At 55.2% G+C, this 25,860-nt stretch overlaps 1 protein-coding gene across 2 annotated transcripts in view; it reads left to right on the top strand.

The window, feature by feature from the left end:
- Positions 1-25,229, top strand: part of LOC142906759 (uncharacterized) — a 28,404-nt gene extending 3,175 nt beyond the window's left edge. The window contains exons 2-4 of one of the 2 annotated variants that reach the window (XM_076055189.1): positions 17,496-17,798; positions 21,030-23,874; positions 24,340-25,229. In XM_076055189.1, coding sequence (XP_075911304.1) covers positions 17,496-17,798; positions 21,030-23,845 — 3,119 coding nt within the window. In that variant the 3' untranslated portion in view covers positions 23,846-23,874; positions 24,340-25,229. Of the gene's footprint in view, positions 1-17,495; positions 17,799-21,029; positions 23,879-24,339 lie in introns of both variants that reach the window. The other variant, XM_076055188.1, reaches the window with a different exon arrangement.
- The last annotated feature ends 631 nt before the right edge of the window (positions 25,230-25,860 follow it).

Raw genomic sequence — 25,860 nt, 5'->3', positions numbered from 1 at the left:
CTGTGTGTCTCTCAGTGTCTCTCAGTGTCTCTCAGTGTCTCTGTGTGTCTCTCAGTGTCTCTCAGTGTCTCTGTGTTCTCTCAGTGTCTCTGTGTGTCTGTCAGTGTCTCTCAGTGTCTCTCAGTGTCTCTCAGTGTCTCCGTGTGTCTCTCAGTGTCTCTCAGTGTCTCCGTGTGTCTCCGTGTGTCTCTGTGTCTCTCAGTGTCTTCGTGTGTCTCTCAATGTCTCAGTGTCTCCGTGTGTCTCTGTGTCTCTCAGTGTCTCTGTGTGTCTCTGTGTGTCTCTCAGTGTCTCAGTGTCTCCGTGTGTCTCTCAGTGTCTCTCAGTGTCTCTCAGTGTCTCTGTGTGTCTCTGTGTGTCTCTCAGTGTCTCCGTGTGTCTCTCAGTGTCTCCGTGTGTCTCTGTGTGTCTGTCAGTGTCTCCGTGTGTCTCTCAGTGTCTCTGTGTGTCTCTCTGTGTCTCTCAGTGTCTCTGTGTGTCTCTCAGTGTCTCTGTCTCTCTCAGTGTCTCCGTGTCTCTCTGTGTGTCTCTCAGTGTCTCTCAGTGTCTCCGTGTGTCTCTCAGTGTCTCTGTGTCTCTCAGTGTCTCCGTGTGTCTCTGTTTCTGTGTGTCTCTGTGTGTGTCCGTGTGTCTCTCAGTGTCTCTGTGTGTCTCCGTGTGTCTCCGTGTGTCTCTCAGTGTCTCCGTGTGTCTCTGTGTGTCTCCGTGTGTCTCCGTGTGTCTCTCAGTGTCTCTCAGTGTCTCTGTGTGTCTCCGTGTGTCTCCGTGTGTCTCTCAGTGTCTCTGTGTGTCTCTGTGTGTCTCCGTGTGTCTCTCAGTGTCTCCGTGTGTCTCCGTGTGTCTCTCAGTGTCTCCGTGTGTCTCTCAGTGTCTCCGTATGTCTCCTTGTGTCTCCGTGTGTCTCTCAGTGTCTCCGTGTGTCTCCGTGTGTCTCTCAGTGTCTCCGTATGTCTCCTTGTGTCTCCGTGTGTCTCTCAGTGTCTCCGTGTGTCTCCGTGTGTCTCCCTGTGTCTCTCAGTGTCTCTGTGTGTCTCCTTGTGTCTCCGTGTGTCTCTCAGTGTCCCCGTGTGTCTTTGTGTGTCTCCGTGTGTCTCTGTATCTCTCAGTGTCTCCGTGTGTCTCTGTGTGTCTCCGTGTGTCTCTCAGTGTCTCTGTGTGTCTCCGTGTGTCTCTCAGTGTCTCTGTGTCTCTCAGTGTCTCTCAGTGTCTCTGTGTGTCTCCGTGTGTCTCTCAGTGTCTCCGTGTATCTCCTTGTGTCTCCGTGTGTCTCTCAGTGTCTCCGTGTGTCTCTGTGTGTCTCCGTGTGTCTCTGTCTCTGTGTGTCTCTGTCTCTGTGTGTCTTTGTCTCTGTGTCTCTCTGTCTCTGTGTATCATTGTTTCTCAGTGTCTCTCAGTGTCTCTCAGTATCTCTGTGTCTCTCTGTCTCTGTGTGTCTCTCTGTCTCAGTGTCTCAGTGTCTCTCCCTGTCCCCCCGTCTCTCTCTGTCTCTCCGTGTCTCTGTCTCCGTGTGTCTCTGTGTCTCAGTGTCTCAGTGTCTCCGTGTGTCCCAGTGTCTCTCTGTGTCTCCGTGTGTCCCAGTGTCTCTCTGTGTCTCCGTGTGTCTCTCAGTGTCTCTCAGTGTCTCCGTGTGTCTCTCAGTGTCTCTCAGTGTCTCCGTGTGTCTCTCAGTGTCTCAGTGTGTCTCTGTGTGTCTCCGTGTGTCTCTCAGTGTCTCTCAGTGTCTCCGTGTGTCTCCGTGTGTCTCTCTGTCTCTCCGTGTGTCTCTCAGTGTCACTCTGTGTCTCTCTGTCTCTGTGTCTTTCTGTCTCTCTGTGTCTCTGTGTCTCTCTGTGTCACTCTGTGTCTCTCTGTCTCTGTGTCTCTCAGTGTCTCTCAGTGTCTCCGTGTGTCTCTGTGTGTCTCCGTGTGTCTCTGTGTCTCTCAGTGTCTCCGTGTGTCTCTCAGTGTCTCCGTGTGTCTCAGTGTCTCTATGTGTCTCTGTGTCTCCGTGTGTCCCCGTGTCTCCGTCTCATTGTCCACAGTGAAGGCCCCAGCAGCCATGACGGCCGCGGGCAGAGAGAGGCCACAGACAGTGTCCCGTCCGCCTTTGTCTCTCCGCGCCCTTGTCTATGTCTCTGTGTCTCTCAGTGTCTCTGTGTCTCTCAGTGTCTCTGTGTCGTGTCTCTGTGTCTCCGTGTGTCTCTCCGCGCCCTTGTCAGTGTCTCAGTATCTCTGTGTCTCTGTGTGTCGCTGTGTCTCTCTGTCTCTCTGTCTCAGTGTCTCTGTGTCTCCGTGTGTCTCTGTTTCTGTGTGTCTCTCAGTGTCTCTCAGTGTCCTCGTCTGTCTCCTTTCAGTGTCTCCGTGTGTCTCCGTGTGTCTCCTTGTGTCTCCGTGTGTCTCGGTGTCTCTCAGTGTCTCCGTGTGTCTCTGTGTGTCTCCATGTGTCTCTCAGTGTCTCCGTGTGTCTTTGTGTGTCTCCGTGTGTCTCCGTGTGTCTCTCAGTGTCTCCGTGTGTCTCTGTGTGTCTCCGTGTGTCTCTCAGTGTCTCTCAGTGTCTCCGTGTGTCTCCGTGTGTCTCTCAGTGTCTCCGTGTGTCTCCGTGTCTCTCTCAGTGTCTCCGTGTGTCTCCTTGTGTCTCCGTGTGTCTCTCAGTGTCTCCGTGTGTCTCCGTGTGTCTCCCAGTGTCTCCGTGTGTCTCCTTGTGTCTCCGTGTGTCTCTCAGTGTCTCCGTGTGTCTCCGTGTGTCTCTCAGTGTCTCCGTGTGTCTCCGTGTGTCTCTCAGTGTCTCCGTGTGTCTCTGTGTGTCTCCGTGTGTCTCCCAGTGTCTCCGTGTGTCTCCTTGTGTCTCTGTGTGTCTCTCAGTGTCTCCGTGTGTCTCCGTGTGTCTCTCAGTGTCTCCGTGTGTCTCTCAGTGTCTCCGTATGTCTCCTTGTGTCTCCGTGTGTCTCTCAGTGTCTCTCAGTGTCTCCGTGTGTCTCCGTGTGTCTCTCAGTGTCTCCGTATGTCTCCTTGTGTCTCCGTGTGTCTCTCAGTGTCTCTCAGTGTCTCCGTGTGTCTCCCTGTGTCTCTCAGTGTCTCTGTGTGTCTCCTTGTGTCTCCGTGTGTCTCTCAGTGTCCCCGTGTGTCTTTGTGTGTCTCCGTGTGTCTCTGTATCTCTCAGTGTCTCCGTGTGTCTCTCAGTGTCTCCGTGTGTCTCTCAGTGTCTCTCAGTGTCTCCGTGTGTCTCCGTGTGTCTCTCAGTGTCTCCGTGTGTCTCCTTGTGTCTCCGTGTGTCTCTCAGTGTCTCCGTGTGTCTCTTTGTGTCTCCGTGTGTCTCTGTGTCTCTCAGTGTCTCCGTGTGTCTCTCAGTGTCTCCGTGTGTCTCTGTGTCTCTCAGTGTCTCCGTGTGTCTCTCAGTGTCTCCGTGTGTCTCAGTGTCTCTCTGTGTCTCTCAGTGTCTCTCAGTATATCTGTGTCTCTCTGTCTCTGTGTGTCTCTCTGTCTCAGTGTCTCAGTGTCTCTGTGTCTCTCCGTGTCCCCCCGTGTCTCTCTGTCTCTCCGTGTCTCTGTCTCCGTGTATCTCTCTGTCTCAGTGTCTCAGTGTCTCTGTGTCTCTCCCTGTCCCCCCGTGTCTCTGTCTCTCCGTGTCTCTGTCTCCGTGTGTCTCTATGTCTCCGTGTGTCTCTATGTCTCCGTGTGTCTCTGTGTCTCCGTGTGTCCCAGTGTCTCTCTGTGTCTCAGTGTCTCTGTGTCTCAGTGTCTCCGTGTGTCCCCGTGTCTCCGTCTCATTGTCCACAGTGAAGGCCCCAGCAGCCATGACGGCCGCGGGCAGAGAGAGGCCACAGACAGTGTCCCGTCCGCCTTTGTCTCTCCGCGCCCTTGTCTGTGTCTCAGTGTCTCTGTGTGTCTCAGTGTCTCTCAGTGTCTCTGTGTCGTGTCTCTGTGTCTCCGTGTGTCTCTCCGCGCCCTTGTCAGTGTCTCAGTATCTCTGTGTCTCTGTGTGTCGCTGTGTCTCTCTGTCTCTCTGTCAGTGTCTCTGTGTCTCCGTGTGTCTCTCTGTCTCTCAGTGTCTCTGTGTCTCTCCGTGTCCCCCCGTGACTCTCTGTCTCTCCGTGTCTCTGTCTCCGTGTATCTCAGTGTCTCTGTGTCTCCGTGTGTCTCTCTGTGTCTCTCTGTCTCTCTGTGTGTCTCTCTGTATCTCAGTGTCTCTGTGTCTCCGTGTGTCTCTCTGTGTCTCTCTGTGTCTCTCTGTGTCTCTCTGTGTCTCAGTGTCTCTGTGTATCCGTGTGTCCCCGTGTCTCCGTCTCTCATTGTCCACAGTGAAGGCCCCAGCAGCCATGACGGCCACGGGCAGAGACAGGGAGGCCACAGACAGTGTCCCGTCCGCCTTTGTCTCTCCGCGCCCTTGTCTGTGTCTGTGTCTCTCATTGTCTCTGTGTCTCTGTGTGTCGCTGTGTCTCTCCGTGTCTCTGTCTCTCAGTGTCTATCAGTGTCTTTGTGTCTGTGTGTCTCTCTGTGTCTCTCTGCCTCTCAGTGTCTCTGTGTCGTGTCTTTGTGTGTCTCTGTGTCTCCGTATATCTCTCTATGTCTCTGTGTCTCCGTGTGTCTCTGTCTCTCTCTGTCTCTGTGTCTCCGTGTGTCTCTTTGTGTCTCTGTGTCTCAGTGTGTCTCTGTGTCTCCGTGTGTCTGTCTCCGTGTCTCTCTGTGTCTCCGTGTGTCTCTGTGTCTCTCTGTGTCTCAGTGTGTCTCTGTGTCTCGCTGTCCCCGTGTCTCCGTCTAATCGTCTGAGGGTTGTGAAGGCCCCAGGCAGCCATGGAGCGGCCGTGGGGGGGAGAGAGACAGGGAGACAGGCCACAGACAGCACCCCGTCCACCTTTGTATCTCCCTACCCTCATCTTTCTGTCTCGGCCGTGTCCTTGTCTCGGCCGTGTCCCTGTCTCGGCCTGTCTCAGTGTCTCAGTGTCTCTGTGTGTCTCAGTGTCTCTGTGTGTCTCAGTGTCTCTCTGTGTCTGTCTCAGTGTCTGTGTGTCTCAGTGTCTCTCTGTCTCAGTGTCTGTGTGTCTCAGTGTCTCTCTGTCTCAGTGTCTGTGTGTCTCAGGGTCTTTCTGTGTCTGTCTCAGTGTCTGTGTGTCTCAGTGTCTCTCTGTCTCAGTGTCTGTGTGTCTCAGGGTCTTTGTGTCTCAGTGTCTCTCTGTCTCAGTGTCTGTGTGTCTCAGGGTCTTTGTGTCTCTGTCTCGCTGTCTCTGTGTCTCTCTGTCTCTGTCTCAGTGTCTCTCTGTCTCAGTGTCTCTGTGTGTCTCAGTGTCTCTCTGTGTCTGTCTCAGTGTCTGTGTGTCTCAGTGTCTCTTTGTCTCAGTGTCTGTGTGTCTCAGGGTCTGTGTGTCTCTGTATCGCTGTCTCGCTGTCTCAGTGTCTCTGTGTGTCTCAGTGTCTCTGTGTGTCTCAGTGTCTCTCTGTGTCTGTCTCAGTGTCTGTGTGTCTCAGTGTCTCTCTGTCTCAGTGTCTGTGTGTCTCAGGGTCTTTGTGTCTCTGTCTCGCTGTCTCTGTGTCTCTGTTTCTGTCTCAGTGTCTCTCTGTCTCTGTGTGTCTCAGTCTCTGTGTGTCTCAGTGTCTCTCTGTGTCTGTCTCAGTGTCTGTGTGTCTCAGTGTCTCTTTGTCTCAGTGTCTGTGTGTCTCAGGGTCTGTGTGTCTCTGTCTCGCTGTCTTGCTGTCTCTGTGTCTCTCTGTCTCTGTCTCAGTGTCTCTGTGTGTCTCAGTGTCTCTGTGTGTCTCAGTGTCTCTCTGTGTGTCTCAGTGTCTCTCTGTGTCTGTCTCAGTGTCTGTGTGTCTCAGTGTCTCTCTGTCTCAGTGTCTGTGTGTCTCAGGGTCCTTGTGTCTCTGTCTCGCTGTCTCGCTGTCTCGCTGTCTCTGTGTCTCTCTGTCTCTGTCTCAGTGTCTCTCTGTCTCAGTGTCTCTGTGTGTCTCAGTGTCTCTGTGTGTCTCAGTGTCTCTGTGTGTCTCAGTGTCTCTCTGTATCTGTCTCAGTGTCTGTGTGTCTCAGTGTCTCTCTGTCTCAGTGTATCTGTGTGTCTCAGTGTCTCTCTGTGTCTGTCTCAGTGTCTGTGTGTCTCAGTGTCTCTCTGTCTCAGTGTCTGTGTGTCTCAGGGTCTGTGTGTCTCTGTCTCGCTGTCTCGCTGTCTCTCTGTCTCTGTGTCTCTCTGTGTCTCTGTCTCAGTGTCTCTCTGTGTCTGTCTCAGTGTCTGTGTGTCTCAGGGTCTCTCTGTCTCGCTGTCTCTGTGTCTCTCTGTGTCTCTGTCTCAGTGTCTCTGTCTCAGTGTCTCTGTCTCAGTGTCTGTGTGTCTCAGGGTCTCTCTGTCTCGCTGTCTCGCTGTCTCGCTGTCTCGCTGTCTCTCTGTCTCAGTGTCTCTCTGTCTTAGTGTCTCTCTGTCTTAGTGTCTCTGTGTGTCTCAGTGTCTCTCTGTCTCTGTCTCAGTGTCTGTGTGTCTCAGGGTCTGTGTGTCTCTGTCTCGCTGTCTCTGTGTCTCTGTGTCTCTCTGTCTCAGTGTCTCTCTGTTTCAGTGTCGCTGTCTCTCTGCCTCAGTGTCTCAGTGTCGCTCTGTCTCAGTGTCTGTCTCTGTGTCTCTCAGTTCCCACGTCTCCGTGTCTCCGTTTATCTGTATCACGGTGTCCCCCCGTGTCTCATCCCTGTCTCCATATCCCCGTGTCCCCCCGTGTCTCGTGGTCCCTGCGTCTTGTCCGTGCGTTCCCCTTGTCTCTCCTTATCCCCATGTCCATTTGTCTTCATGTCCCCGTGTCTCCTGGGCTCCGTGTCCCCCGTGTCTCCGTGTCCCCCGTGTCTCGGTGTCCCCCGTGTCTCGGTGTCCCCCGTGTCTCATCCCCGTATTCTCTTGTGTCTCTGTATCCCCCTTTGTCTCCGTGTCTCCATGTCCCCGTGACCCTTGTCTTCGTGTCCCCGTTATCTCTTTGTCCCCGTGTCTCCGTAGCCCCCCGTGCCTCGTTGTCCCCCGTGTCCCTGTGCCTCCGTGTCTCGTCGTCCCCTGTGTCTCAGTGTCCCCCGTGTCTCGTTCCCGTGTCTCAGTGTCCCCCGTGTCTCGTTGTCCCCCGTGTCTCGTTCCCGTGTCTCGTTGTCCCCGTGCCTCTTCCCCCGTGTCTCAGTGTCCCCGTGTCTCGTTGTCCCCCGTGTCTCTGTGCCTCCGTGTCTCGTCCCCCGTGTCTCGTTGTCCCCCGTGTCTCAGTGTCCCCCGTGTCTCGTTCCCGTGTCTCGTTCCCGTGTCTCGTTCCCGTGTCTCGTTCCCGTGTCTCGTTGTCTCCCGTGTCTCGTCCCCCGTGTCTCGTCCCCGTGTCTCTTCCCCCGTGTCTCAGTGTCCCCGTGTCTCGGTGGTGTCCCCCGTGTTTCTGTGCCTCCGTGTCTCGGTGTCCCCGTGTCCCCCGTTGTCCCACGTGTCTTGTTGTCCCCCGTGTCTCGTCCCCCGTGTGTCTCGTTGTCCCACGTGTGTCTCAGTGTCCCCCGTGTGTCTCGTCGTCCCCCGTGTCTCGTCGTCCCCCGGGTGTCTCGTTGTCCCACGTGTGTCTCAGTGTCCCCCGTGTGTCTCGTCGTCCCCCGTGTCTCGTCGTCCCCCGGGTGTCTCGTTGTCCCACGTGTGTCTCAGTGTCCCCGTGTCTCAGTGGTGTCCCCCGTGTCTCGTCGTCCCCCGTGTGTCTCGTTGTCCCACGTGTCCTCTCCCCCTCCCCGTCTCCGACGCGGCTCAGCATGCGAAGCCGCTTCCGTAATTCCGACTCGTTCACGCAGAGGCTCGCGAGCTCCACCGGCGGACAAGAGGGGGGTGATGGGGGAGTTGCGCAACTTCCGGGAGCGCTCGTGGGTGAACAGACCCCCCGCCCCCCCCGGTTCCCATCCTTGGCCGGCCCTCCGACCCCCCCCCCCCCCCGCTCCGGATGCCCCTAAGGCAGCGGTCCCCAAACTTTTTTTTTGTTTGGCATCGGCGGGGGGGGGGGGACCGGTTTCGCGGAAGACAATTTTTTTTCACGGACCGGGTAAAGGGGTTGGGGCGAGGGAGTTCATCGTCAGGGCGAGGGAGTTCATCGTTGGGGCGAGGGAGTTCATCGTCAGGGCGAGGGAGTTCATCGTCAGGGCGAGAGTTCATCGTCGGGGCGAGGGAGTTCATCGTCGGGGCGAGGGAGTTCATCGTCAGGGCGAGAGTTCATCGTCGGGGCGAGGGAGTTCATCGTCTGGGCGAGGGAGTTCATCGTTGGGGCGAGGGAGTTCATCGTTGGGGCGAGGGAGTTCATCGTTGGGGCGAGGGAGTTCATCGTCAGGGCGAGGGAGTTCATCGTTGGGGCGAGGGAGTTCATTGTTGGGGCGAGGGAGTTCATCGTCAGGGCGAGGGAGTTCATCGTTGGGGCGAGGGAGTTCATCATTGGGGCGAGGGAGTTCATCGTTGGGGCGAGGGAGTTCATCGTCGGGGCGAGGGAGTTCATCGTTGGGGCTGGGGAGTTCATTGTTGGGGCGAGGGAGTTCATCGTTGGGGCTGGGGAGTTCATCGTTGGGGCGAGGGAGTTCATCGTTGGGGCGAGGGAGTTCATCGTGGGGGTGAGGGAGTTCATCGTTGGGGCTGAGGAGTTCATCGTCAGGGCGAGGGAGTTCATCGTTGGGGCGAGGGAGTTCATCGTTGGGGCGAGGGAGTTCATCGTGGGGGCGAGGGAGTTCATCGTCGGGGCGAGGGAGTTCATCGTTGGGGCGAGGGAGTTCATCGTTGGGGCGGGGGAGTTCATCGTTGGGGCGAGGGAGTTCATCGTTGGGGCGAGGGAGTTCATCGTTAGGGCGAGGGAGTTCATCGTCAGGGCGAGGGAGTTCATCGTCAGGGCGAGGGAGTTCATCGTCGGGGCGAGGGAGTTCATCGTTGGGGCGAGGGAGTTCATCGTTGGGGCGAGGGAGTTCATCGTTGGGGCTGGGGGAGTTCATCGTTGGGGCGAGGGAGTTCATCGTCAGGGCGAGGGAGTTCATCGTCGGGGCGAGGGAGTTCATCGTTGGGGCGAGGGAGTTCATCGTGGGGGTGAGGGAGTTCATCGTGGGGGTGAGGGAGTTCATCGTTGGGGTGAGGGAGTTCATCGTTGGGGCGAGGGAGTTCATCGTGGGGATGAGGGAGTTCATCGTGGGGGTGAGGGAGTTCATCGTTGGGGTGAGGGAGTTCATCGTTGGGGCGAGGGAGTTCATCGTGGGGGTGAGGGAGTTCATCGTCGGGGTGAGGGAGTTCATCGTTGGGGCTGGGGAGTTCATCGTTGGGGCGAGGGAGTTCATCGTTGGGGCGAGGGAGTTCATCGTTGGGGCGAGGGAGTTCATCGTTGGGGTGAGGGAGTTCATCGTTGGGGCGAGGGAGTTCATCGTTGGGGCGAGGGAGTTCATCGTTGGGGCGAGGGAGTTCATCGTTGGGGCGAGGGAGTTCATCGTTGGGGCTGGGGAGTTCATCGTTGGGGCGAGGGAGTTCATCGTTGGGGCGAGGGAGTTCATCGTGGGGGTGAGGGAGTTCATCGTTGGGGCGAGGGAGTTCATCGTTGGGGCGAGGGAGTTCATCGTTGGGGCGAGGGAGTTCATCGTCAGGGCGAGGGAGTTCATCGGTGGGGCGAGGGAGTTCATCGTTGGGGCGAGGGAGTTCATCGTTGGGGCGAGGGAGTTCATCGTCAGGGCGAGGGAGTTGATCGTTGGGGCGAGGGAGTTCATCGTTGGGGCGAGGGAGTTCATCGTTGGGGCGAGGGAGTTCATCGTTGGGGCGAGGGAGTTCATCGTCAGGGCGAGGGAGTTGATCGTTGGGGCGAGGGAGTTCATCGTCGGGGCGAGGGAGTTCATCGTTGGGGCGAGGGAGTTCATCGTTGGGGCTGGGGGAGTTCATCGTTGGGGCTGAGGAGTTCATCGTTGGGGCGAGGGAGTTCATCGTCGGGGCGAGGGAGTTCATCGTTGGGGCGAGGGAGTTGATCGTTGGGGCGAGGGAGTTCATCGTCGGGGCGAGGGAGTTCATCGTTGGGGCTGGGGAGTTCATCGTTGGGGCGAGGGAGTTCATCGTTGGGGCTGGGGAGTTCATCGTTGGGGCGAGGGAGTTCATCGTCAGGGCGAGGGAGTTCATCGTTGGGGCGAGGGAGTTCATCGTGGGGGTGAGGGAGTTCATCGTTGGGGCGAGGGAGTTCATCGTCAGGGCGAGGGAGTTCATCGTTGGGGCGAGGGAGTTCATCGTTGGGGCGAGGGAGTTCATCGTTGGGGCGAGGGAGTTCATCGTTGGGACTGGGGAGTTCATCGTTGGGGCGAGGGAGTTCATCGTTGGGGCGAGGGAGTTCATCGTAAGGGCGAGGGAGTTCATCGTGGGGGCTGGGGGAGTTCATCGTTGGGGCGAGGGAGTTCATTGTTGGGGCGAGGGAGTTCATCGTTGGGGCGAGGGAGTTCATCGTTGGGGCGAGGGAGTTCATCGTCAGGGCGAGGGAGTTCATCGGTGGGGCGAGGGAGTTCATCGTTGGGGCGAGGGAGTTCATCGTTGGGGCGAGGGAGTTCATCGTCAGGGCGAGGGAGTTGATCGTTGGGGCGAGGGAGTTCATCGTCGGGGCGAGGGAGTTCATCGTTGGGGCGAGGGAGTTCATCGTTGGGGCTGGGGGAGTTCATCGTTGGGGCTGAGGAGTTCATCGTTGGGGCGAGGGAGTTCATCGTCGGGGCGAGGGAGTTCATCGTTGGGGCGAGGGAGTTGATCGTTGGGGCGAGGGAGTTCATCGTCGGGGCGAGGGAGTTCATCGTTGGGGCTGGGGAGTTCATCGTTGGGGCGAGGGAGTTCATCGTTGGGGCGAGGGAGTTCATCGTCGGGGCGAGGGAGTTCATCGTCAGGGCGAGGGAGTTCATCGTTGGGGCGAGGGAGTTCATCGTTGGGGCGAGGGAGTTCATCGTTGGGGCGAGGGAGTTCATCGTTGGGGCGAGGGAGTTCATCGTTGGGGCTGGGGGAGTTCATCGTCAGGGCGAGGGAGTTCATCGTTGGGGCGAGGGAGTTCATCGTTGGGGCGAGGGAGTTCATCGTCAGGGCGAGGGAGTTCATCGTTGGGGCGAGGGAGTTCATCGTTGGGGCGAGGGAGTTCATCGTTGGGGCGAGGGAGTTCATCGTTGGGGCGGGGGAGTTCATCGTCAGGGCGAGGGAGTTCATCGTTGGGGCGAGTGAGTTCATCGTTGGGGCGAGGGAGTTCATCGTTGGGGCGAGGGAGTTCATCGTTGGGGCGAGGGAGTTCATCGTTGGGGCTGGGGAGTTCATCGTTGGGGCGAGGGAGTTCATCGTTGGGGCTGGGGGAGTTCATCGTCAGGGCGAGGGAGTTCATCGGTGGGGCGAGGGAGTTCATCGTCGGGGCGAGGGATTTCATCGTCGGGGTGAGGGAGTTCATCGTTGGGGCGAGGGAGTTCATCGTCGGGGTGAGGGAGTTCATCGTTGGGGCGAGGGAGTTCATCGTCGGGGCTGGGGAGTTCATCGTTGGGGTGAGGGAGTTCATCGTTGGGGTGAGGGAGTTCATCGTTGGGGCTGGGGAGTTCATCGTTGGGGACTACACTATACACTACTAGTACACTACACTATACACTACACTATGCACTACACTACTATACACTACACTACACTATACACTACTATACACTACACTACTATACACTATACTACTATACACTACACTACTATACACTACACTATACACCACTACTATACACTACACTACTATTCACGACACTACTACACACTACACTTCTATACACTACACTTCAATACACTTCACTATACACTACACTACCATACACGACATTACTATACACTACACTATACACTACACTATACACTACACACTAGTGCTGTACTAGTGACGAATTGGCCACCGTTCTGCTTACGTGACAACCATTACTAGTTGGCTTGTCGGGTGGTGGCGGGCTTTAACGACACAACATTTACATATCCACGCGATCTAACCCAAACACACAAAAAAAAAACCTCTTATCATCGTAACTGTTTTCATCGCCGCGAAGAGAGCCCCCCACTCCCTCCGCCCCCCCCCCCACTCCGTGTTTGTAAGCCCAGTTTAGCACTGAGGAGGCTTTCGTGCTAAACACGGGGGCCTTTTTTTAAGGGTTAGATCGGGGCAAGTCAAGATAGTCCCCCCGACTTAAGATGGTCCGACTCACGATATTTCGATCTTCTTATACGACAAAATTGTAAGATATTTTGAATTTCGCGCGGCAGGCAAATGCAGCAGCGTACGAGGTACTGTAACTAACTATTAAATTGCTGTAACTAACTATTAAATTGCATTATGAGACCTCCTTTGCCAGAAACAAGATATAGGAATAGGTTTTACCCTTTTAACTGGCACAAAAACTGACACCTTTATTCAAGGCATCGTGTTTGCAATAACCACAACACAAGCAGTCAAAATGCAAACAAAAAAAGACAACTCCGATAGTGATATTGGCACTGTCCTTGAATTTGATTGGTCCACACCAGAGACGGCTTTTCTTAGAGCCCTTAGTCTCCACTGGTGTTGGACCAGAAGACGCCGAAAGGCGTACAACTCAAAAACAGCGCACCATCAGAGTCTCTGATAGTGCGCTGTTACTCTATATTAAATTGCAGTTAACTATTAAATTGCAGTTCGTATAGGTAGGCTAAGAATTTACCTCGTTTTTTAAAAAAATATTCTTGGTTCTTTCGGTAAAGTCACCACCGCGTAGAAGGGAAGCAATAATGTAATAAAAAATATGAAACAATAAAAAAACGCCACTTTTTTCAAATTTTCTTGCTGTGGTTTTCACACCTGATGATGATTGCTTGTGTTGCAGTCGAAACGTCGTGATAATTTTTTTTATTTTTTTAAATTATTTTGTTGTTTGCCTTATACGCGACTTTACCGAAAGAACCAAGAATACTAACAACTCCTTACTAACAACTCCTTACTTATTAACAACTCCTTACTTACTAACGACTCAAATTTTATTTGTTTATCTTCTTGCTGTGGTTTTCACACCTGATGATGATTGCTTGTGTTGCAGTCGAAACGTCGTGATAATTTTTAAAGTATTTTTATTATTTTATTGTTTCCCTTGTACGTGACTTTACCGAAAGAACCAAGAATACTAACAACTCCTTACTTAATAACAACTCCTTACACCTCCTTACTTACTAACAACTCCTTACTTACTAACAACTCAAATTTTTTTTGCTGTGGTTCTCACACCTGATGATGATGATTGCTTGTGTTGAAGTCGAAACGTCGTGATAATTTTATTTATTATTTTATTGTGTCCCTTCTACGTGGTGACTTTACCGAAACAACCAAGAGTGTGAATCCCTGCAGTCACGAAAGCTTTAAATCAAAAGCTACAGCACGTTCGCCTTTTGTTTGTCGAACCTCTGGGTCTAACGCTGTTTGAGAATGGGCTCTAAAGAAAGCCATCTCTGGTGTGTGAGCCAATCAGTTTCAAGGACAATACATGATTGTCATATACTGCCAGAGAGTGTTTTTTCGTTTGCACGTTCACAAGCATGTGTGGTTAATGCAGCGACATGCTTGCTTGAAAAAGGTTTCTGTTTTGGCGTTTTAGCATCTTAACATAACTGTTTTATTATGGCCAGAAAAGGTAACACCTATTGTTATATTTTCATACCGGCGAGGAGGATTTCATGTTGTAGCTGCTCCACCCCGAGCTCTCAATGTCCTGATGGTGGCATTGCCTTTGTGCTGTCCGCCTTTTGGCGTCGTCCTCTGGGTCTTACGCCGTTTGAGACTAGGCTCTAGAGAAAGCCGTCTCTGGTGTGTGAACCAATCAAGTTTCAAAGACAATGCATCATCACATACTATCGGAGCATGTTTATTGTTTGCACGTTCGCCACAAGTATGTGTGGTTGATGCAGCGACATGATTCCTTGCATAAAGTTTCTGTTTTTGGGTGTTTTAACATCTTTAACACAACTGTTTTATAATATGCCAGAAAGGGTAACACCTATTCCTATAAGAGCAATGGTACTGCCGCGGGCAGGCTGGGTGCTGGCCAAAACGTGCGGTTGGTAATCCTGACGTACCAATCGGGCGATGAGACTGAAGCTCAGCTTGGGCAAGATGCAAGCTGGGTTGTAGGGCACAGCAAAACTGATCGCAGGTCAAGACAGGGCAGGTGTGGTGGCAGTGCGGATTCTTCTAGTAGCACAAGTAGCGACACATTCTACTTATCAGTGTCATACTATCCTAGTAACACAAGTAGCGACACATTCTACTTCTCAGTGTCTTATTATCCTAGTAACACAAGTAGCGACACATTCTACTTATCAGTGTCATACTATCCTAGTAACACAAGTAGCGACACATTCTACTTATCAGTGTCTTACTATCCTAGTAGCACAAGTAGCTGCACATTCTCCTTATCAGTGTCTTACTATCCTAGTAGCACAAGTAGCTACACATTCTACTTATCACTGTCTTACTATCCTAGTAACACAAGTAGCTACACAGTCTACTTATCAGTGTCTTACTATCCTAGTAACACAAGTAGCTACACATGCTACTTATCAGTGTCTTATTATCCTAGTAACACAAGTAGCTACACATTATACTTATCAGTGTCTTACTATCCTAGTAACACAAGTAGCTACACATTCTACTTATCAGTGTCTTACTATCCTAGTAACACAAGTAGCTACACATTCTACTTATCAGTGTCTTACTATCCTAGTAGCACAAGTAGCTACACATTCTACTTATCAGTGTCTTACTATCCTAGTAACACAAGTAGCTACACATTCTACTTCTCAGTGTCTTACTATCCTAGTAACACAAGTAGCTACACATTCTACTTATCATTGTCTTACTATCCTAGTAGTACAAGTAGCTACACATTCTACTTATCAGTGTCATACTATCCTAGTAGCACAAGTAGCTACACATTCTACTTATCAGTGTCTTACTATCCTAGTAACACAAGTAGCTACACATTCTACTTATCAGTGTCATACTATCCTAGTAGCACAAGTAGCTACACATTCTACTTATCAGTGTCTTACTATACTAGTAACACAAGTAGCGACACATTGTACTTATCACTGTCTTACTATCCTAGTAACACAAGTAGCTACACATTCTACTTATCAGTGTCATACTATCCTAGTAGCACAAGTAGCGACACATTCTACTTATCAGTGTCATACTATCCTAGTAGCACAAGTAGCTACACATTCTACTTCTCAGTGTCTTACTATCCTAGTAGCACAAGTAGCTACACATTCTACGTATCAGTGTCTTATTATCCTAGTAACACAAGTAGCTACACATTCTACTTATCATTGTCTTACTATCCTAGTAGCACAAGTAGCTACACATTCTACTTATCAGTGTCTTATTATCCTAGTAACACAAGTAGCTACACATTCTACTTATCAGTGTCTTACTATCCTAGTAACACAAGTAGCTACACATTCTACTTATCAGTGTCTTACTATCCTAGTAACACAAGTAGCGACACATTCTACTTCTCAGTGTCTTACTATCCTAGTAACACAAGTAGCTACACATTCTACTTATCAGTGTCTTATTATCCTAGTAGTACAAGTAGCTACACATTCTACTTATCAGTGTCTTACTATCCTAGTAGCACAAGTAGCTACACATTCTACTTATCAGTGTCTTACTATCCTAGTAACACAAGTAGCTACACATTCTACTTATCAGTGTCTTATTATCCTAGTAACACAAGTAGCTACACATTCTACTTATCAGTGGTCTTACTATCCTAGTAGCACAAGTAGCTACACATTATACTTATCAGTGTCTTACTATCCTAGTAGCACAAGTAGCGACACATTGTACTTATCAGTGTCTTACTATCCTAGTAGCACAAGTAGCTACACATTCTACTTATCAGTGTCTTATTATCCTAGTAACACAAGTAGCTACACATTCTACTTATCAGTGTCTTACTATCCTAGTAGCACAAGTGGCTACACATTCTACTTATCAGTGTCTTACTATCCTAGTAATACAAGTAGCTACACATTCTACTTATCAGTGTCTTATTATCCTAGTAACACAAGTAGCTACACATTCTACTTCTCAGTGTCTTACTATCCTAGTAGCACAAGTAGCTACACATTCTACCTATCAGTGTCTTATTATCCTAGTAACACAAGTAGCTACACATTATACTTATCACTGTCTTACTATCCTAGTAACACAAGTCGCTACACATTATACTTATCAGTGTCTTATTATCCTAGTAGCACAAGTAGCTACACATTCTACTTATCAGTGTCTTACTATCCTAGTAACACAAGTAGCTACACATTCTACTTATCAGTGTCTTATTATCCTAGTAACACAAGTAGCTACACATTCTACTTATCATTGTCTTACTATCCTATTAACACAAGTAGCTGCACATTCTACTTATCAATGTCTTACTATCCTAGTAGCACAAGTAGCTACACATTCTACTTATCAGTGTCTTACTATCCTAGTCACACAAGTAGCTATACATTCTACTTATCAGTGTCGTACTATCCTAGTAACACAAGTAGCTACACATTCTACTTATTGTCTTATTATCCTAGTAACACAAGTAGCTACACATTCTACTTATCAGTGTCTTACTATCCTAGTAACACAAGTAGCTACACATTCTACTTATCACTGTCTTACTATCCTAGTAACACAAGTAGCTACACATTCTACTTCTCAGTGTCTTATTATCCTAGTAACACAAGTAGCTACACATTCTACTTATCACTGTCTTATTATCCTAGTAACACAAGTAGCTACACATTCTACTTATCACTGTCTTATTATCCTAGTAACACAAGTAGCTACACATTATACTTATCACTGTCTTATTATCCTAGTAACACAAGTAGCTACACATTCTACTTATCAGTGTCTTACTATCCTAGTAACACAAGTAGCTGCACATTCTACTTATCATTGTCTTACTATCCTAGTAGCACAAGTAGCTACAAATGCTACGGGCCCCACACTTTAAAGGGCCCCCCGCGCTAAGCGCTTTCAAGCTATCAATTCCAGTTCGGTGATTCTGCACTTGCTCTATTACTGTAGTACTATACTACTATACCGTCCTTGGACTTGTACAAACGACCGGGTGTTCAAGGTTCGCGATTTGTCGTATTCTCTGGGCTGTGTAGCAAATGAAAAAATACAATTACTTCACTGTGCAAGTTAAACATTTACGCGTTTTGTTATTTTATTTAGGGCCCCTTTATAACATCATGCGCTACAGGCCCCGCACTCGCTTCATCCGGCCCTGTGTGGTGGTGGGAAAGTCGGATGGCGGTTAATGTTGACGAGCCAATCAAGAGATGAGATGTATTGGGCTCGAGTCAAGATGCAGCTTGGGTAGATCCAGGGAAACAGCAGCAGCTCAGGCGGGTCAAAATGGACACTGGGCATAGGTCTTGGTGTTCCCTGTATATCCTTGTCCCCTGTATCCCCACAACCCACCCTACCCACCCTACCCACCCCTGTCACTACCGCACCACCAGAGCTTGCCGCGTGCGTGGACGGGGAGTGGCGGGACGACGACGGAGGCCACGATGATGACGACGACGACGAGGTGGTGGTGGAGGAGGAGGTGGAGGAGGTGGAGGAGGAGGGGGGGAGGAGGAGGAGGAGGAGGGGCGGAGACGGAGGCGAGGTGGGGGAGCGAGCCGCCGCCGTGGTCCCCGGCGCCGGCGACGCCGCCGCCGCCCCGCGCTTCGCCCAACGCTTCCCCACCGCGCCCCCCTCCCCCTCCTCTCCGCCACCGCCTCGACCGCCAACCGCGTGCGGCGTCCGTGGAGCTGAGGGTGAGCTGCCTGCAACACCCCCCAACACCCCCCCTCCCCCCCCTGCGGTCGGTCGGTCGGTCGGTCGGTCGCCTCGCCGAGTACGCGGGAGGTCGTGGGTTCCATCCCGACCCTTTCAGACGCCCGTGGCAACCTCATTGCCGATATCTTGAACGGCTCCCCCTATGGGGTGCTAAATGAAAAGGTGCAAACCAGAGTTCCGTCATCTGGCCCTTCGTCCTCGCCAGATATCTCAATAGCGCCGGGAAACCTCCTTTCATCAGTCGACTGGCAAGTCCTTTTACGGCCCTTGGATCCGACCAGCTACCGATTGTGTTGACCCTTAATGCCGCCCAAGCCTTCACAAACTCCTACAATCCGCTCGTATGACAACTTAAAAAAAAGCCAACTGGCCACTTTTTGCTTCGGAATCAGAAGCACTATTCGCCGACAACATCAACCGTATCCACACATCCGCGCGCGACTCTGAAAAGATTTTCAGAAACATCATCGCAACTGCCACCAAGCGCACCGTCCCAGCGGGTTGCTACAAGCAACATCTTCCCTGCCTCCTTAAAGAAGCCTCAACGCTAATAAACCTACGAAATACTCTTGAGGACTGAAAATCTTACATCGCCACAAATCCCAGCCTTCAATATTGAAATCGCAAAGCAAATCAATTGAGCCGAAACAGAACGCTGGCACGAGTTTGTTGAATCTTTTGACCATCGCCAAAACTCGTGAAAACTTTGGAAGACCATCAAATCCTTAGATGGACACTTCAAAGCACCACCCAATTGTGCAATCAATTTCAATGACAAATCCGTCTTGAACAAGAATAACATGGCCAACCACTTCCAACAAACTTTTCTCATCAGTCGTCCCACACTCTTCCAATAAATCCGCCCGTCAAAAAAATCCGTCAAATCAAGGAACTACCTGTAAGTGGCGCCCCCCAATTGACTCTTGAAGAGGTGAAACTACTCATTGGTTTTTTCGGTAAAGTCACGTATGTAGAAATACAATAAAATTATATTAAAACAAAAAAACAATCACGACGTTTCGGTCACAACGCAAGCGATCTTCATCAGGTGTCAAGAACAAATCACGGAGGTAAATACAAACACAAAAAGATGAGAGACGAGAATTCAACAAACCTGAAAAAACATTATGTGAAGCACATCCAGTCAGGCCAACAACACAGTTAGACACTTCCTGGCGGACCACGAATTTCAGAAGTGTTAAATTTCGTGTTCAACCTTTATTTTGGTATAGCCCTGTGAGCCATCCGGATCTTGAATCCGGTGCAACCACAACAAACAAAAAAACAAAAACCATCAAAAAAGCCAAAAATTATTCCGCAATTGTCCCTGATGGCATAGCTATGCCCCATCTCAAACACCTCGGGCCCCCTTGGCATAAAGTTTCTCGCCTCCACCATTAGCGCCTCACTCCCAGTGCAAACCTCATTCCGGCCATCTGTAAATCATCGACAATCATCCCACTTCCAAAACCCCGCAAATGCCTCAATCGAGCAACGTCCTACAGGCCGATTTCCCAACTTTGCCCATCAATCAAGATTGTAGAGGCCCCCATCCTTCCAATCATCACCACCAACTTACCTCCATCATCTCACCAACATGGCTTTCGCCCCGCGCACTCAACAGCAACAGCTCTTCTCAGCCCAACCACCCAAATTGCAAACGGTTTCACTGAAAAAAAGCCCCCATCCCGCACTAGCGTCACTTCCCTTGACCTTACAAAGGCTTTGACACCGTTGACCAACTCGCGCTCATCAACATCATTCAGGGTTGTACGCGACCATCAGGCCTTGTCTGCTGGCTTACAAATTACCCAAGGGGCCGCCAATCACGAAACTCTCTTTCGTGATATTCAATCCTCACGAAACGTTAATGCAGGAATACCCCAAGGTTTGCAGGAACACCCCAAGGTTCCATAACATCCCCAGCGCTGTTCAAAGCCCACCTCCATGATCTGCCAACTCCTCCAAAAGGAGTACAAATAGTCAGCTATGCCGACGACATCACAGTTTACACTTCTAATCAAAATATACCCAAAATGGAAAACTCCCATCAACTCCGATCTAAAACGGCTCAGCACTTCCCTAGCCAATAGATCGCTTCTACTCTCAACATCCAAATCAACAGTCACCCTTTTCACGCCTGATCCTCATCAAGCCAACTTACATCCCAACGGCGTAATCAACAACCAACGCCTCCCACTAGCAAAAACCCCAAAAATTCTAGGTGTAACTTTTGACACCATGGTTAGCTTCGCTCAACACGGCAGAAACATCCACGCAAAAGTTAACAAACGAAATAACGTCTCACGAGCTTTAGCCCCGGCACATCTTGGGGTCAACAAAAGGAGACTGTACTCCTAACCCACAAAGCCATTGGACGACCCATCACCAAGTATGCCAGTCCCATTTGGTGCCCAAACCTCTCCTCCACAGGTTACCAAAAGCTCCAAACCTCCCAAAACCAGGCACTTCGCCTAGCTACAGGATGCCACCTCATGGCGCCCATTGACCATCTCCACCAAGAAACCAAAGTTCTTCTGATTCAAGAACACTGCAAGCTTCACACCGATCAGTATCCGGCTTCATGCCACTCGACAACGCATCCTTGCACAAAGCTACTCAAAGCCCCCCCCCCCCTGCACCTGCTAGGAAAATGAAATCCACCTTGCTTTCCGCTTCAGCTCTGCCAGCGTGCAATCTACTTTAAACGCTCTTCCACCAAATGGCACCACCAAATCAATGTTGAACCACTTGCTGCGCACTGCTGCTACCGTGCACTGCCTGAACGCCGACAAGCCCAATGTCGTGCTTAGGGGGTTGGGCCCCCCACACTCATAGCAGACGACGAAAAATCCTATGACCCGGGCAACTCGCACAAAACTAGCTCAACTCCTTTCAGGTTACTGCTGCTCCATGCTGGCCGATTGCCAAAATCGAATCGACCCAAATGTCCCAAACTGCTGCTGCCCTTTGTGCCAAGCAACGCCAGAAGACGTCTCCCATTTTCCCAGTTGCCCAAAAATGTAATCGATTGGTCTCTTGGCTGAACCCTTCCAAAGTGGCGACACCACGCCACCTATAAACAGTGCGAGGAACAACAACAATTACAACGACGGTGACGACGGCGATGATGACGACGGTGTTGGCGGTGTTGGCGGCGATGAAGGCGATGACGACGGTGACCTCTGACCCCCCACCCCCCCACACAGAGCGGTCCCCGTTCCCCAGCCGCCTGTCCGTACCTTCGGCTCCGCGCCAACTCCGCCGCACCGGCCGCCACCCCGCCTCCGCCGCGCTCCGCCCGGCCTCTCCGCGGCGTCTCAACCGCGACGACGGCGACGACGAGCAGCAGCAGCAGGACGACGACGACGACGCGGGGGAGGACGACGACGAGGAGGAGGACGACGAGGAGGAGGAGGAGGACGAGGGGGCGGCGGGGGGGGGAGGCGGCGGCGGCGGCGGCGCCTCCGCGGCCGCCGCCCCGCCGCGCGACTTCGCCGCGCTGTGCGAGTTGGTGCTGCGCCACCTCGTCCACTCGGCCTGCTCCTCGGCTCTCGCGGCCGCCGGCGCCGGCGTCCGCCCCGCCTCGGCGGCCGCCGGCCGTCGAGGGGGGGCGGCCGGTTCCGCCGGCGCCGCCGCCCGCTGCCCGTGCCGGTGCCGCCGCTGCTGCTGCTCCGTCGCCGCCGCCGGCGCCGCCGCCGCCGAGCCGGCCGGCGGGCGGCGGCCGCCCCCCCGGCGGTGGCGGCCGCCGCCGCCGGGGCCGGAGCGTCCCGGCGGGACGCTCCGGCACGGCGGAGGAGGGCTGCCGGCGGCGGGGAAGGAGTCTCTGTCGTCGCGCGTCTCCTACGACCGCGGCGCGTCGGCGTTCTGCTGCCGAGTGTGCGGCTACCGCAGCGGTGACTACAGCATCGTGTGCGACCACCTGGCCACCACGCACAACAACAACAACAACAACAACGGCAACAACAACAACAACCGCCGGCGGCACGGCCGGCAGGAGGAGGAGGACGACGCCGGCGGTGGCGGCGGCAAGTACGTCGCCCTGGACCTCGAAGACGTTGATGACGACGACGACGACGACGGAGGCGGCGGAGGCGGCGGAGGCGGCGGAGGCGGCGGAGGCGGCGGAGGCGGCGGAGGCGGCGGAGGCGGCGGGCCGCTGCGGTGCGGGGAGTGCGGCTTCTGGGCGCGCGACGCGAGCGCCCTGGAGGACCACGTGACCTCGCGGCACGCCGCCCACCTCTACTACGAGCGGGCGGCGTCGCCGGCGGCAACGGCGCGGGGGGGGCGGAGGCGGCCGTCGCCCGCGGCGACGGACGGCGTCGGCGAGCGGGAGGGGGAGCCGCCGGCGGGCGAGGGGGCGGCGTCGGCGCGGCTCAACCGCCGCCGCGGCTCCCGTCGCCGGGCGCGGCCCCCGCCGCGCCATCGCCACGGCGACGACGGCGGCGGCTACGGCGGCTACGGCACAGCCAACGGCTCCCTCCTCGTCGTCGTCGGGGAGGACGACGACGAGGAGGACGACGAGGAGCGGCGGCGGCGGGAGGAGGAGGAGGAGGAGGTCGGAGGGGTTTGTGTGAAGGAGGAGGGGGTCGTGTTCCCCGAGCGCCGCCGAGACTTCTTCAGCTCCATCCGGCTGGAGTCACGCGGCAACGCCGACGACGCCGCCGCCGCCGCCGCCGGCGATGAGGCGAAGGGCGGCGGCGGTAACGGCGGGAGACTCCACAACGGCTCCGCGTCGTCGCCGCCGGCGTTCCTCGTCGGCGAAGACAGCGACAGCTACTACGTCGGTGACGGGGACCCCGACGAGGTGGGGGAGGAGGAGGAGGAGGAGGAGGGGGAGGCGGGGGGCGGGGGGGAGTTGGACGACGACGACGACGAGGAGGACGACGAGGAGGAGGAGGACGACGACGACGACGATATCGGCGAAGGGCACGAGTGCCTGGCCTGCGCCTGCCGCTTCCTGGACGAGGCGGCGCTCCTCCAGCACCTGGCCTCGGCGCACGCCGGCCAGGCCCCGGCGGCGGCGGCGCCGCCGGGGCCTCCACCGCCGGCGGCACCGGAGGGGGAGCGCGGCCACCGCGGGCCGGGCGCCGGGCGTGCCAGGCCGGCGAAGGGGAAGCGGACGGCGCTGGAGGAGGGCGAGATCCCGTACGAGGTGATCTCGCGCGCCAGCGAGTGGCTGGTGGAGACCGAGCTGCTGTGGGGCGGCGCCGACGCCGGTTCCGCCGCCGCCGCCGCCGGCGTCGCCGCGCCGACGCCGCCGCCGCCGCCGGCCGCGCCGGCGCCCCGGCGCGACAAGCCGCCGTGGCGCGTGCGACCGCGCCAGGCCAAGAAGGCCCACGTGTGCGCCACGTGCGGCAAGGCCTTCGCGAGGCCTTCGAAGCTGCGGAGGCACGCCGCCACCCACGGCTCCGGCTCCGGCGTCGCCGCGGGCGACGGTCGCGGCGGCGCCGGTGGCGCCAGCGGCGCCGGCGGCCAGTGGCAGAAGCCGCAGCAGCGGCAGCAGCAGCTCTGCCTCAACCGTGCGGAGAGTCGGGCGGAGGCGACCGAGCCGGACGGCGACGTCGCCGAGCGGGCGTGGGCGGACGCCGGCGGCGACGGCCGGGGCCGCCGGCTCCACCGCGCCGGCGCCGGCGGCGGCGGCGGCGTCTCGCCGGCGACGTCGTCGGCGTCCAAGCGGCGGCACAAGCGCCTGCTGCGCTGCGAGCAGTGCGAGCACACGACGTACGACGCTTCGGGCATGCGCCGGCACGTGGTGTCGGTGCACACCAAGAACTACCCCCACGTGTGCCCCGTGTGCGGCAAGGGCGCCCGTCGGCCGTGCGAGCTCAAGCGCCACCTGCTGCGGGCGCACCAGGGTGGCGCCGGCGCCTCGTCCGCCCTGCCGTCCAGCAACAGCAACAACAGCAGCAACAACAACAACAACGTCAACAACAACGTCGTCGACAACGACAACGACGACGCTCGCGACGGTGACGGCGGAGCCGGCGACGGCGGTGATGGCGGCGGCGGCGGCACGCTCTAGCGCCCGCCGGGCCTCGGTGGACGATTGCTGTGGGTGGGTGGGGTGGGTGGGGTGGGTGGGGTGGGTGGGTGGACGGCGAGGGTGCGGGCAGAGGGGTTCGCGAGGTGACGGACGGAGGGGGGTGAGCTTGGACGTACCCCACGTAGGACTTCTTTCGCACCGTACACAGCTGATCGGAGGGGAGCAACGGTGGTGGTGGTGGTGATAATGATGATGGTGGTGGTGGTGGTGATGATGATGGTGGTGGTCGTGATGATGGTGGTGGTGGTGGTGATGATGATGATGGTGGTGGTGACGATGGTGGTGACGATGGTGGTGGTGGTGATGATGATGGTGGCGACGATGATGATGATGGTGGTGGTGATGATGATGGTGGTGGCGATGATGATGATGATGATGGTGGTGGCGGTGGTGGTGATGATGATGGTGGTGGCGATGATGATGGTGGTGGTGCCACGCTGTAGCGCCCTCCCCACCCCCCCCCCCCGGTGCAGCGTGGAGGACGGACAGACGGACAAGATGGGACTGCGGGATCACTCGGTCGGACAGGCGCACGGTGAACGGAGAGACGGATCGGCTGGATGCTCGGAGGTGCAACTGTCCACGACGGCAGCCTGATGGACAGGACAGGCCACAGAGGGCGGGGGTCAGATGGACACCAGCACACGGAGCTGTCCCTGCCACCTGCTGGCTTTCTCCCGCTCATCAAATTCGCTCCGTGGGAAATCGACTCGCTCCCGTTCTCTCCCTCGCTCTCTCCCTCGCTCTCTCCCTCGCTCTATCCCTCGCTCTCTCCCTCGCTCTCTCCCTCGCCCTCTCCCTCGCCCTCTCCCTCGCCCTCTCGCCCTCTCCCCCTCGCTCTCTCCCTCGCTCTCTCCCTCGCCCTCTCCCTCGCCCTCTCGCCCTCTCCCCCTCGCTCTCCCGCTCTCCCGTTCTCTCTCCCTCGCCCTCTCTCTCTCTGTCCGTGCCGTGTGCTCTCGCGTGAACATTGAACCGCCGATACCAGGCAAGGCGCAGTGCAGACCGCACTCGATCTGTGTGCCCCACGGCCACTGGGTCGGTCTGCTATTCTCACACGTGGTGTGACTCACCCGCGCGGGGGGGGGGGGGGGGGGTGAGACTCGCCCGCGCGGGGGGGGGGGGGGTGAGACTCGCCCGCCCGGGGGGGCGACCGCTGACACGGCTCGAGTCGCGAATCTTCGGCAGAAACGGGACCGGAAAAATTAAAGCGGCGGAGACTTTTTTGTTTTTCGAATAATATATTTGTCGAACGTTGTCAAAACATTTTTTTTAGTTTTTTTTTTTTACACCCTACGTTCTATACACGCGCGTCAAGAGGCATTTTATTATTTACTTTTTTGAAATAAATCTGGAGGTTCGTGAAGTCCCGGTGCCGCCCCTCCCCCCCCCCCCCTTCGCAATCTGTTGTGCGCCGACGGCCGGGACGGCCTCGGTTCGACCGGTGTGGCGGTGCCGTGAGACGGTGAGGCGGTGGTGTGGCGGTGCCGTGAGACGGTGTGGCGGTGGTGTGGCGGTGCCGCGAGACGGTGTGGCGGTGCCGTGAGACGGTGAGGCGGTGGTGTGGCGGTGCCGTGAGACGGTGTGGCGGTGGTGTGGCGGTGCCGTGAGACGGTGAGGCGGTGGTGTGGCGGTGCCGTGAGACGGTGAGGCGGTGGTGTGGCGGTGCCGTGAGACGGTGTGGCGGTGCCGCGAGACGGTGAGGCGGTGCCGTGAGACGGTGTGGCGGTGCCGTGAGACGGTGAGGCGGTGGTGTGGCGGTGCCGTGAGACGGTGTGGCGGTGCCGTGAGACGGTGTGGCGGTGCCGTGAGACGGTGTGGCGGTGCCGTGAGACGGTGTGGCGGTGCCGCGAGACGGTGTGGCGGTGCCGCGAGACGGTGACTCCCCTCGCATTTTCCGGAGCGGACCGTTGGGAGGTGGTGTGGTGGAGGTGGAGGAGGAGGTGGAGGTGGTGGAGGAGGTTGAGGTGGTGGAGGAGGTTGAGGTGGAGGAGGAG

The sequence above is a fragment of the Petromyzon marinus genome, chromosome 70 (genome assembly GCF_048934315.1).
Source record: "Petromyzon marinus isolate PM22_M1 ecotype Great Lakes invasive population chromosome 70, UKy_Petmar_22M1.pri1.0, whole genome shotgun sequence".
NCBI classification, from domain to species: domain Eukaryota; kingdom Metazoa; phylum Chordata; class Hyperoartia; order Petromyzontiformes; family Petromyzontidae; genus Petromyzon; species Petromyzon marinus.
This window is presented reverse-complemented; position numbering and strand designations above follow the sequence as displayed.